The sequence below is a fragment of the Alosa sapidissima genome, chromosome 17 (genome assembly GCF_018492685.1).
Source record: "Alosa sapidissima isolate fAloSap1 chromosome 17, fAloSap1.pri, whole genome shotgun sequence".
Taxonomy (NCBI): Eukaryota; Metazoa; Chordata; class Actinopteri; order Clupeiformes; family Clupeidae; genus Alosa; species Alosa sapidissima.
The window spans coordinates 14,333,051-14,346,633 of NC_055973.1; the positions used below are offsets into that span (position 1 = coordinate 14,333,051).

Here is a 13,583-nt window from a genome sequence, read left to right on the forward strand (position 1 = left end):
CTCTAAACTTTAGAGAGCGCAGGGGGCTAGGTGTAGGCAGTGACCTTTAGAGCAAACATTGCATGCAGCACTTTCTGAGCGGTGGGGTGAGGGGTACAATCACATTTACAAGATTAATGACCTACAACTCCACAGCTAAGTCAAACCATATGGAGCGGGGAGAAAACACCAGGTCCTGTGCTTTCCTGGCGTGGCGGTTTATTTTTAAATTCCTGCTTTGACTCCGGAAAAAAAAAAAATGCTGATCCCAAAACCCTGAGCAGGTCACCCATAGCCTGTCTACTAATTGAATCTGCAAAGGGGAATTTACTCAGTGCTGAGTGTTGCGCCTGTCTAACAGAGAAGAGAGGGATAGAGAGAGAGAAAGAGAGAGAGAGCGAGAGAGAGAAGAGATAGAAAAAACAGAAAGAGGCAGTGATAAATAGGGAGGGGGGCTGTGGATGCTAAGAGAGGGGCCGTCTCTGTAAATATAAATAGCAACTAGGCTCGACCATGGATGCTGAGATTGTGCTGGTAGTGGTGGTGTGTGTGTGTGTGTGTGTGTGTGTGTGTGTGTACCTGCAGCACGCGGCTCATCCACTGAAAGCTGTCCTCCTCTGTGGAATCTGGCCTCTGCTCAGCCACCACCACAATCCTCTCATCGTGCAGCACGGTCACCGAAAACACCGCTATCCTGTGGGCACACAGACAGAGAGAGAGAAAGAGAGGAGGAGAGGGAACGAGGGATACAGAGAGAACATAGATATAAAAGAAAGAGTCAGAAAAAAGACAAAACAAAATATGTCTAAACCTCTACCTAACCTGCATACTAGCCTATTCTTGCTTTTCACACCTTTTTATTCTTGCGTTGCACTCCCTTTTAGACAGTATCCATTCATGCGTGGTGGACATACTACATTTCCCATAATTACCTCCTCATTCACCCAACCAGGGTGTGCACTGTCTGACTGTGCCAAGGTAACGGGCTGCGCTTGAACTCTTTTGACCAGTCCACCCGTGCTGCGTCAGGCCAGCATGTTAATTATCTAATGATCACCCAGACAGTTAGTGCTTGCTGTAGCATCTGGACTAGGACTGTGGCTAGCTAATGACTTAGTCAATAATACTGTACCTCATGGGACCGATGGCCTGGGCTAGAGGGGAAAAAGGGCTGCATTCACATTATGAACACACTAGAGGTGAAATTCCTGTTCATGAAACAGCTTTGGCCTTTCAGATAATGATAAATAATGTATATGATATTGCATGAAGGCTTGCTCCTGAAAACTAATTTAAAAACGAATTAAGCTTTTGCTAATGTGTATCAGTTGTGAGCTGCAGTTACAGTTAAATAAGGCTGACCCCAGGTCAGCTTTGTGTCTGCTCCATTACCTGCCCCTGTAGACAAACTTCATGGGCTCCACCGCCAGCGCCGTGGCAACGATGTCGTCGGCATTGTGCCGGCGTCCGCTCACCACCATCAGGCCGTCCATCTTGCCAGCGATGAAAACCAGGCCGCCGGGCCCCACGAAGCCCAGCAGGCCGGTGCGGGTGAAGGGGTACTCACTGACGGGGGCGCCAGCACCACTCATGGGGAACACCTTGAGAGGAGGAGGAAGAGGAGGAGTCGTGAGGAGAGGAAGGCCATGAATCTGTGTAGGTTAAGACCTTATCATCATCTTGCCCACTTAGTGGTGTTTGATCTGTATATATGATACATATTTCTATAAATTCATTAATTTCTGTACATTTCATCTTATTTCTATTTTGTATCTATTTGGTAAGTAGCTACAGCTAAGTAAAAACAGAAATGCTTGTTTTGAAACCAATGGTATGGTCTTGAAAAATCATGCTAGATTAATTTTAGCAATCTAATGCCAGGCTCTAAGAAAGGAACATTTTCTGGCTGAGCCGCATGGGAAGGCCTGTGGCACTGTGAACTCTGGGGGACCACTTAAGCTTGATATAGCATGCGTTTGTGTTTGCCTGTGTGTGTGTGTGTGTGTGTGTGTGTGTGTGTGTGTGTGTGTGTGTGTGTGTGTGTGTGTGTGTGTGTGTGTGTGTGCGCGTGCGAGGCAGGCAATTGGACATAAACATGCCCGCACCTCAAACGTGTTCTTCGTCATGCCAGAGAGGCCGTAGTAGGAGGTTCCCGTGGCGATGGAGCACACGCAAATCTCCCCGATCTCGTCCGTTCGACACAGCTGAGGAACTCCCTCCGGCTTCACCACACACATCATAGCTGCAACACAGTCACACACGTCACTATCAGTAAGCTGTTACTTGTACACACACACATTAATGCTCACACACACATGAATAAGTAAACGCACATAGAGCATTTATATAAACATCTATGCATTCATACACTTTTCTCTTTTCAGAAGAGCAGTGAATTTTCTCTGAAAGGAATGGCCTGTTTCATGGGTGGGAGTGTTGAGTACTACACGATTAGATGGCTGAACACAGCTTCCACCGTAGGGTGTGTATGATTTGTATGACTGTATGACTGCATCTCCCAAAGTGTGGTTGCGCCAGGCTATTTGTGTGTGCGTGTGTGTGTTTGTTTGTATGTACATGGATGTGAGGTTTTTCTATTTCAGTGTCTTTATTTAGTACTGAGGGCAGAGTGGGCAGTGTATGGCATGGTGGTGCATGTGTATGTGCTTGTTCTGAACCTGCACCTGTTCATGTGTCTGAGTGTGTTTTGAGTAGGAGTAGGAGCATTGCTGTATATGTAAACAGTGGCCTAACCTCCTGGCATCACAGTGCCCACGTCCTGGACAGTGAGGACGGACAGGCGCTCCTCAGAGTCCACGCGGATCACGCCGTGACTCAGCCCGTTCATGGACAGGACCCCTCGACCCGGGGGCTGGCTGCTGTCGTCCGTGGGCCTGCCAGACCAGAAAGACAAGAAAAGACGCCATCGATCGGAACCAGTCACTCAAGAAATAAGCACTGCAGGCAGCCTCCAGGCAACATCACAGACGTTCCAACCACATCAACAAACCACGTCAACACATGTTGAACTCTCCGAGCTTGGGCATATGTGTGTGTGTGTGTGTGTGTGTGTGTGTGTGTATGTGCGTGTGTGCGTGTGTGTGCGTGTGCGTGCCTGGGTGTGGGCGTATGTCTGTTTTTGTGTCTGTTTGTCACAACCTGGTGTGCATTAAGGTCAGCGTAAAAGAGAGTGAGAGCGAAAAGTTTGAGAGAGGCATCGAGAACGGGGCTAGAGAGAGATTAAAGGCACAACAAGCTGAACTGAGCGCATTACAAAATCAGCACTGCTTTCCAAACAATTTAATACAACTTAGGTTTCCAGTGTGAACTCATGAGTGTGAGCCAGTGGAGGGACCATAAACCGCCTATTTGCTACATTCTCAGATATAAAGTGAAATGATGTCATCGCTGATGACAGAAACAGCATTAGGCCACTTTTATTGTTGGCAAAGCATTCTGGGTCTCGGTTCTCCTGTTCCGTGCCACGAGGGCCATGTTGGCAGGCACGTCGAGAGACAGAGCATCTTTTAATTAATTTTTTGGGTCCAGTTTAGTTTGTGTACACAAATACATAAAAGGCGGTGACGTCTCACAAGAGTAGAGCAAAAAGAAAAAAGAAATGAAGGGGGGGAAGAGAAGGGAAGAAAGAAAAAAGAAAAGTATGGGACTTATAAAAGACTGGCCAGGGAGAGCGAGACAGGACTAATCCAGTGGAATGAAAACCAGACGCCACACTCCACGCACATGCGTTTGATATGGTCACACTGAAGATACGTCAGGCCTATGGAGACGTGTAATTATAGAACCAGCGTAAGAAAATATTATTTTCTTGTAAAGGCTTTCTGGGGGCTAAAAAAGAGTGGATACATGGTGCTCTGTTAAGCGCTAACCTTTTGAGTCATATTTCATTTTTTTAGTTCTTCTGTTGAGCTTTTTTTTATCTCCAAGCCGCTGTCCGCCTACCTGTGTCTGATAAATATCGAGCGCCTAAAAACAGCTCTATCGAGATGACACATCTGTGAGGGAGGGAGAACAGAGCGATCACTCACAAAGACGTGTTTGGAGAGAAGGGCCAAGCCAGGAGAGCTGGAGGGTCAATTTAGTATTTTTATTCCATTCAGGAGGCAGGAGATGGAGTTCATTAGGGAGGCTGTTCATTACAACCAAGAAAATGAGAGACCTGAGTGTCCATAACTAACTGGAGTCATTTGATGAGAAGACTCAATTCATAACTAATTTTGTGTGTGTGTGTGTGTGTGTGTATGTATGTATGTATGTATGTGTGTGTGTGTGTGTGTGTGTGTGTGTGCGTGTGTGCTTGTGTGTGCATGCGTGTACAGTGGTCTCTGAGTCGTGTATTCATGGAAAATGTGTAAAGCGACTGAACACGTGTGATTGTGTGTGTGTGTGTGTGTGTGTGTGTGTTGACAGTCAGGACCCACCTCCTGATGGCTACGGTCAGGGCCTCCGGGGAGCTGGCACAGGGGCAGATGACCTCCGGCCGTAGGCCTTTGCTCTGGAAGACGTTGAGGAATGCATCACAGGACGAGATGGACCCTGCCAGAGAGAACACAGACAAGTCAGAGAGGGAGAGATGCTGAATAAATCTACTACCGGGACCGGGAGAATGTATAAAATGAATTAAAAAAACAGACACTAAGCGTGAGAGAGAGAGAGAAAAAGAGAGAATGATAGAGAGAGACAGAGAGAGATGTGGGGGAGGAGTGTAGGGGTAGGGAAACAGTGCATCTTTTGTCACTGCGGCCTCTGGGACTTTCCCTGGGGGAGCTCTCCTTCTCTCTGTAGCACGGCCTTGAGAAGGAAAACAACATGCGCTGCATTCAATTGGCATTGAAATGTGGAATTGCCATCCATGTGCATGTATGCAGGGTTAAACGTGGCCACTGATGTATGTGCGCGGTTACATGAGCTGCCCATGCTACGTGTCCCTGCAGCGTGACAGCTAGAGCACAGCGCCCTGACCACCAAGGTCAGCGGTTCAACATCGCCTCCGAGCATAACATTAGAGAACACACACACACACACACACACACACACACACACACACACACACACACACACACACACACACACACACAGCCATATAGTAGAATACATAAAAGCTATTACACGGTTCAGTATACAAGGCAATGGCCATACCACAGGCTCCATGGCTGGCTAACATAGGTGTCCACAGGGACTGGGTTTAACTGGGAATGAGTGGGATGGTTTGCATCACATGGGTAACTACAGGAGCTGCCCTAAAGAGACATGTGCTGTTCCTATCTAAAGGAGCCACACATCCTACACACACACAAAACAGCAGGACACCTTTGTCCTTCAGTCCTGCGGTAACGGTTAACTCAGTGTGTTTCTCTGTGTGTGTGTGTGTGTGTGTGTGTGTGTGTGTGTTAGTGTGTGTGTAGGGGGGGTACAAGGTCTGAGCTCCTTCTGCAGGCACAATGCAAAATGGCCTCTGAGCGTCATCGATCCTGACTCATCACCTCCCCTCAGGCGTTCTCCCACTGGCCCCCAGCTCGGGTTATATATAGCGTGCGAGTGTGTGCATGTGACCACACAACACACACACAACGTATACACGCCACGGAGCACACACATGGCTCATGCATAATGCCCAGCCATGAGAGCTCTCTGGTTGGCTGCAGGAATGTGAACAGCTGTTGGGAATACGGCCTGCGTTTCTTCTTGTCAGAGACATGCATACAGAGAAAGAGAGACAGAGAGAGAGAAAGACAGGGAGAGATAGGAAAAGACAAGGTGGGGGAGAAGGATCAAGGGAGGGGGTGAGGAGGAGAGAGGGAATGGGAGAAGCAGAGGCATAGAGAGAGAGAGAGAGAGAGAGAGAGAGAGAGAGAGAGAGAGAGAGAGAGAGAGAGAGAGAGAGAGAGAGAGAGGGGGGAGAGGAAGCGGGGAAACAGGATAGGGATGCTGATGCTGATGCTGCTGCAGAGAAAAAAACACCCCAGCAGCAGAATCAGAGAGCTAGAATAGAGGGGATTAGGACAAAGCTAGCGGAGCAGGGGAATGGAGACAGCAATGGAGAGAGAGAGAGAGATAGAGAGGGAGGGAAGGAGGTAGGGAGACAATCGACAGAGGTTGGGAATGATCAGACAGAATAAAACAGAAATCTTCTGCATTCCTCTCCTCTTCTACAGTACCCTCTCCTCTTCTACAGTACCCTCTCCTCTTCTACAGTACCCTCTCCTCTTCTACAGTACCCTCTCTTTACTTGTGGTCCACTTTAAACTACCATTAGCCTTGTCATTTCCCCATTTCTGCAATGCAGCTGTGCTTACTCACTCTGCTCTGTAAATAGGCACAATGAGGAAAGTGAGGTGAAGTGTGAATGACAGGATTGGAGTACCACAACACAGAGGAGGACACAGAGTGAGATCACAAGCAAGACCAAAAAAGAAGGAAAAGGAATAAAAGAGAAAGAGGGAGAGAGGGAGAGAGAGAGAGAGAGACCAAATGAAAGAGATGCTTACATGGGTTGGAACCATCAGCTACCACCAGCATCCGTAGAGAGGTCAGGTTGATGTCCCTCTGGTCCCGATGGGCCACCAGGGCCCAGTGCATATCCCTGGACTTCACACACGCCACTTTAGCTACACACACACACACACACACACACACACACACACACACACACATTTAGTCAATATAAGAGACAAAGGGCTTTTCCAGGCTTTAGGCAACACTTTTATTAGAAAGATGCAAAATGTAGCTATTCTATTTCAGAAGATGAGGCCATTATATGAGGGGTGTTTTTAATATACATATATCATTTGAGGATCAGAATATACACTCCACCACTGATACGATGTTATACTAATAGTTGTTAAGTGATTGATTTTAACTGACAACCTGATTGACTAATTGATTGATTGATTGATTGATTGACTGATTTATTGATTGACTGACTGATTGATTTGACTAGTTTGTATGTTGATGAATTGTGTGTCAGACCTTTGTATTGGCACACTTTCTGGATCCAGGAGAGAGGGTTGACCTTCATCAGGGAGTAGGGGATGCTGATCACATGCATCATATTCATGACGCTCTGTGGGACAAACACACACACATTACGCAAAATTACGCAAAATGTTCAATATTCTCTCCCATCTCACCCCTCTATGAGATCATTTGAGGACAGTGAGCAGAAACGTACTGTGAGAATGCCGTGCCACAGTCCTACGTCCTTCTTGAAGTCTAATACATTCACTATGGTCTCCGCTGGAAGACAAAGGAACATAAACGTTAGTATCTAGCGCCCACATTACATCTGTTGGCTTATTTCTATGATATGATATGGACTGAAAGCATTTGGACACATACTCTAGATATGGACTGAAATCATTTGGACACATACTCTAGTATGAGGATAGTTGTGTATTTGGTGTGCGTGTATGTGTGTGTAAGTGTCCTACCTTCCGTGTATCCACAGGACTGTGTGAGGGCTTGGCAGTGTGTGAGCATGGCGATCCTCATCACCGTCACACCCAGAACACTCCCGTCCTTACAGGTCTTATACTGTCAATCACAACACACAAGAAGACACAGTTTCACTCCATAGTCCCACAAGCAACAAACTTCACTCACAACTTAGTCATTTTCTGTGTATTAGCTGCACCACATATAAACTGCATGAGCTGCACCACATATAAACTGCATGACTGTGTAAATCATGTATTAACCGCACCCAGGTATTAACCACGAATGAAAGAATGAAAAAAAGAAATGCATTTCACATGCATCGTCCCCCCACGTATTAACCTCATAGCTTATTTATCAAAATCAATATACCTCGGTTAATAGGCAGGAAATGAGGGTAATCTACAACAATTTTACAGGATCACTGAGACCATGTCTTCAAGAACTCTAATATGCCTCATGTCTTTTTCACTACGGCTGTCAATCGCAAGTGTACTAAGTGAGCACACATATCCTTGCTGTTCATGGCGGTGCATCAGAATCCCCGTGTGTCAGATGCTTCTGCTAAGAGTAAACTCGCGTCTGCATGGCACTCTCCATTTACACTCCATCGGTAATGGATGGCCAAGGAGGTGGCCCACGCACACGAGGATCAATGCACAGAAAATGTACACGACGCACCGCGGACCCAAATATATCTATATCTAAGCACTGGTCTGCATCAGTCTTACAATTAACCACATGCTAATCATTCCCCAGTTCCATTACCTACACAAGCCTCCCCCTAATGGAAGCTATAGTATGCATGCCTGCGTCGATGCTGATAGCAACTATTGATTTCTAGCCATTCTCTGGTGCTCTGCAATCTTAGACTATCCCTGACATGAAGAATCGTAATAGAATTAGGTGGGAAGAGAGCGTATAGAGAGAGTGGTTGCTCGTGGACTGTGACGCGCTTGTCGGTAAGTCCTGGCTCGACTACCATACTGTGAGCGAGAGGAAGGTTGTGACTCTTCCCGAAACTGCCACCCTGATTCTGTGTGCTTGTCTGCTGTCGGCGAATGAAAAACAGCGCAAGTTATTCCCTCCTCTGCCCGAGCGCCCGCTCCTATCCACGATCCGCTTCATTAGGCTCGCCGCCACACGGTGGCTGTGTACCTCGATGTAGGCCGTGTCGTTGTTGGCGTCCTTGATGTGGGGGAACCAGTCTCGCGGGGGCTTGGACAGGTGTTTGGACTCGGTGACGAACCACAGCAGCTTCGGCCATCCTGTGTGAGAGCAATGGGGGGGGGGGAGAGAAAAAAAGGACACAGATGCGCCGTGAGCACAAACAAACACACACCAGCACCATTATGAAGCCAACCACCCACCCAGCCAACCAGGCAGAGCCTGAGACCCAGAGCCAGGCGGCCAGACACTGCTAAACCCCCCAGCTATTCCTCCATCAGGCCCCCCCTCCTCATCAGCACTGATGATGGGCATCTCGGTGATGTGATTACGTGGGCGGCGTAAGTGGGCACTGGCTCCCATAAGTGGTGGGGAGCAGAGGAGGAGAGCGCTAGCAGGGGATGGGTAGAGTAGAGCATCGCACCCCCCCCCCACACACACACACACACACACACACACACTGAGGAAAAACAAACTGCTCTCGGTCAGTTCTTTATCACGGCTGCTACAACAACTGTATTATAAAGCCATTACTGCCCGCAGCCAGGTCCACCCCACACACACTATTTATACTCCCACATCAGTGGACCCGAGATGAGGAGGGCAGAGGGGAAAAGAACGCTGACTGTCTTTGAGAATCCAGCTCACATCACGCACACACACACACACACACACACGCACACACCACGCAGGTCTATTCAACATACCTTTCATTCTCTGCCACGTAGCCACCCACACACACTCATACACACACATTCGCTTCGCTCCATATACTCACACACAAACAAACATTCTCAGCTGCATACTGTACCCACTCACTGCCTCAATAAACATAGCAGAGAATCCAGTATCACTCTCTCTCTCTCTCTCTCTCACACACACACAGTCTATAAACCTATAAACACGAACGTGACCTATGCACTATGTTCCACACGCATTTACGTATCAATCACATTTATTGCCATCTTGTTATTGTTTGTCTTGGCGAAGCTGACCTTTGAACTGTGGGATTTCCCCGGTGGGGCCCTTGGGGAGGCCTTTATGGCAGGCATCGCTGGTCAGTGCCACCGTGACCCCACAGCTCCCCAACAGGAAGCCGATCTGCTGACTCCCCGCATCCTACACAGCAGCAGGGAGAGAGAGAGACAGAGAAAGAGAGAGAGAGAGGGAGGGAGAGAAGAGTGAGGGAGAAGGAAAGAGATATCAGAATCCAACAGAGAGTCAGACAGTGAGAGAAAGAGAAAGAGGTAGGTCAGATACATAGAAAGAGAGAGAGAGAGAGAGAAGAATGGTGAGAAAGGAGAAAGTTTTCAGAACAGAGCAATTCATTTTTGACATGGCTGTAGCATCTACAGTCATGCAACGTGTCACAGAATGCACTCGGGCAGGACAGGGAGGTGTTTTTGAATGTGTTTGAAATTAGCACAGTTACCCTATGTTTCCATAACTGTGACTCAATGATTTTTTTCCTTCTTCTCTTTTCTTTTCCTTCATGGCCTCTACATAATACAGGCACTTTAAGACTGTTTTATTTTCCCCCTTCAGATATTTGCCCTCTGCTGTAATTGTCTGACTCACTCTCCCGCGACAAGTGTCCTCTTACGAAAAAAAAAGGCAAAAATAAAAGAAATACAGCTGCTTTTCGACTGGATGGTGGACAAAAATGTTTTATTGGTTTCCGAATCAAGCGCCGTTCAAGAGCAGAGGAAGCCAGCGAGTGTTCTGCCAGTTTTGAAGGAAGGTTCTTTCCTGGAATTTTTGGATTGAAAAAAAAAAAAGGTGAGGGACGAAGCCAAAAAAAAAAAAAAAAAAAAAAGCTTGACTTCCTTGCTTCCCAACTCAAAGCACACACAAGCATTCCAGCAGGACAAATGCTGATGACTACTGCCCAACCACAGGCTGACAGGCCAGACGTGACATTACACGAAGACTCCTACGCCAACATAGAGCCTAGAACCCATCCATAAGCCTTCCTTACAGCTGATGCAATACTCCCAGCATTCCCCATAAAAACAGCTCAAGAGAGAGGGGGAAAAAAGAACTTTCCATGAGGCCACGAAGATGCTTAACATCGGCTGTTAATAATAAATAAGCATGAATATTTTGTGCTATGGAGCCTGTCGTATTGGCATAAGATACTGTGAGCTCAAGATGTGAGAGGTACCCGGAGGGGAAGAATAGTGGAATGCTCTACCACTTGTCATCGAGACAGGCTCCAAAACGGAATTAACTCCTAGGCTGGCAGTATATCCATGAGTGTGTGTTTGTGTGTGTTTGTTAATGTGTGTGTGCATGTGTGTGTGTTTGTGTATGTATTATATTACATCTTTAATATTTGTGTCCCTGCACCACTTTTCTCAATGTAGACATAAATAAATGGTTAAAATGTGTGTGTGTCTGTGTGTGTCTGTGTGTGTCTCTGTGTGTGTGTGTGTGTGTGTGTGTGTGTGTGTGTGTGTGTGTGAAATGTCATGTATGTATATAATATATGCATAACAATCTACAGTATATGTGAATGTGCACTTGTATAGACACATGTGCATTGGATGTGTGTATACTATACTCTGTAGTGCTTTGATGCACTACTGCACAAAGACTCTTGCTGACATTGTTGTGGCTTGCTTTGTGGTGTCTGGTGGCACAGTGTGAATGCTGCCAGTGGATGTGTTATAAGTGGAATTCTCACCTTCCTCGTGAGCGGCACTTCGATTGGCACGGGCACCACCTCGGCCAGCAGGCAGCCATAGAAGGCCACCATGAAGGCGGCCGGGTCATTGTTGGGGAACACCAGGGCCACCTGCACATATGGTGGTGAGAGGACAGAAGCCGTGAGACACAAAGGGACTGACAGGCCAGCGAGAGGTGTGCGTGTGTGTAAGAGAGAGAGAGAGAGAGAGTGAGAGTGTGTGTGTGTGTGTGTGTGTGTGTGTGTGTGTGTGTGTGTGTGTGACAGATGCCATGAGTCACCACAGACCGATTAACCTCTCTGCCGGCTTTATGACTAGGTAGAATAAAGCCTCAGAAAGGTGCAAAGTCCTACTGTGATCAATAACACAGAACACAAACATTTTTACACTCGCCATGGCTTCCATCATTCCAACATCACAGAGATTATATATAGGTATCATGCAATGACTCACCCTATCACCAGGCCGGACCATGGGCTCTTGTTTGGTGCCAAGCTTGTGGAGAATGTTGTAGGCCACCTTGATGCTCCGGGACCAAAGCTTCCCTGTATAGGTTCAAAGTAGGAATTTTAGGTCACATGTGAAAAGCCTATACATCTGCCTGGGCTTCCATATTATGGTTTGCACTGAGAGACCACGGGTGCCTTAAAGGATTTGGGTCTGAAATAAGAATTCAGCTGCCACTAACAGGACTGGGCTGGTGGAATGGAAATAATACCAGAGATATTTTGGGGGGAAAAACACACACACACACTCAAAGGAGAGAGAGAAAGAAAGAGGGCACACAAAGAGGGAGAACCCAGCTGTGCACCAACTATGAAGTTCTTTACCTTGAGAACCCAGCTGTGCACCAACTATGAAGTTCTTTACCTTGAGAACCCAGCTGTGCACCAACTATGAAGTTCTTTACCTTGCAAGTCAAGAGACAGAGACAGGTGAAACAAACCAAGGGAACCCCCCCCCCCCCCCCCCCCCCCCCAGCACAGGTTTGGCACAGGGCTGCGAAACTCACGCGCGGTGCTGTCGGCCATGTTGGACACACACACACACACACACACACCCCCCCCCCCCCCCCCACACACACACACACACACACACACACACACACACACACACACATCCACTCCCTCCTTGGGACTGGAACATTAGCTGACGGCTGAGCATTAGGTGTGACATGACAGATCTCTCTCATTAGCCCCTCCACCGGCGCGCAGATCTAATCAGCGGCTGCGTGTGGATCTGCCCTACATGCTGCCTCATGCGTGGCCCACCACCAGCTGCAGAGTGCAGACCCTCCCCTCCTCACCGCCTCTCAGATCAGCATCGGCCCAGAGCGGAGATGCGCCTATCAGCCTGCTCCAAATCAGCACATTATACACTCCCCCGACACACACACACACACACACCAGGCCTCTTTTCCCGTTCAGATAGCGTGTCTGACCACGGCGGGGCCCGTGGGTCTGCGTGTTTGTGTTTTAATCGGCATGGATGGTGAGCGCGCGTGCGCACGCGTGATATCTATCTCTCCTCACGCCGGCGCGCGGCGATGAAAGTTAATTACTCTTTGACTTGGGTGAGGTTTTAATGAGGCTGACGGGGCGGGCACAAGTCCCTGTAGGTGGAGGGGAGAGCGAGAGAGAGAGAGAGAGAGAGAGAGAGAGAGAGAGAGAGAGAGAGAAAAAAGGGAAGGCAGAGGTGGGAGAAGTGAGGTAGAAAGAGAGTGCATGACAAAGGGGGTGGAAGAGAAGGAATGAGGGAGAGGGTGAGAAAGAGGGAGGGAGGGAAAAAAAGAGAGAGAAGAGAGAAAGAGAGTAAAAAACAGGAGCCCCGTTCTATTTTGAGACAAAGCCTCTGCCCACACAGCACATGGCACACTAAACAGCAGAGACACGGAGCACAACAGCAGCGGAAGCACCAGCCGGAGCCAGGCCCAGCCGCCTCACACTAAAGGAGGAGAAGTGGGTGGCCGAGAGGGAGACCGGTCTGGTCTGGTCTGGTCTGGTCTAGTCTGACGGAGCCGGAGAGACGGCTGTCCGTCGCCATGCCGAGTCCAACCCTCCGGCACTCCTGCTGAGTCAACGGCAGCAAAGGAGGAGGAAGAGGAAATGGAGGAGGAGGAGGAGGAGGAGGAGGAGGAAGAGGGTGGGTGGGTGGGATAGGAAGAAAGGTAACAAGTCCCGCCTTGGTTGAAGGGGGGAGCAGAAGTGCAGACGGTTGCAGAACAGGAGAGATGATCTCAGCGGTCTCATTAAAACAAACTCATCATCATCATCATCATCATCACCATCCATGGAT

At 48.2% G+C, this 13,583-nt stretch overlaps 1 protein-coding gene across 13 annotated transcripts in view; it reads right to left on the minus strand.

The window, feature by feature from the left end:
- The window catches only part of dip2ca (disco-interacting protein 2 homolog Ca), an 88,305-nt gene that overhangs the window by 18,246 nt on the left and 56,476 nt on the right, over positions 1–13,583 (minus strand). For 12 of the 13 annotated variants that reach the window (XR_006024447.1, XM_042067101.1, XM_042067097.1 and 9 more), the window contains 13 exons: positions 11,742–11,833; positions 11,288–11,398; positions 9,597–9,720; positions 8,593–8,702; positions 7,431–7,533; positions 7,172–7,236; positions 6,970–7,063; positions 6,489–6,608; positions 4,422–4,536; positions 2,734–2,873; positions 2,085–2,221; positions 1,372–1,580; positions 559–673 (listed from right to left, as the gene is read on the minus strand). Coding sequence is in view for 12 of the 13 variants with exons in the window: in XM_042067101.1 (XP_041923035.1) it covers positions 559–673; positions 1,372–1,580; positions 2,085–2,221; positions 2,734–2,873; positions 4,422–4,536; positions 6,489–6,608; positions 6,970–7,063; positions 7,172–7,236; positions 7,431–7,533; positions 8,593–8,702; positions 9,597–9,720; positions 11,288–11,398; positions 11,742–11,833 (1,535 nt within the window). In the remaining variant the exon portion in view is untranslated. Of the gene's footprint in view, positions 1–558; positions 674–1,367; positions 1,581–2,084; positions 2,222–2,733; positions 2,874–4,421; positions 4,537–6,488; positions 6,609–6,969; positions 7,064–7,171; positions 7,237–7,430; positions 7,534–8,592; positions 8,703–9,596; positions 9,721–11,287; positions 11,399–11,741; positions 11,834–13,583 lie in introns of those variants that run through there. The other variant, XM_042067104.1, reaches the window with a different exon arrangement.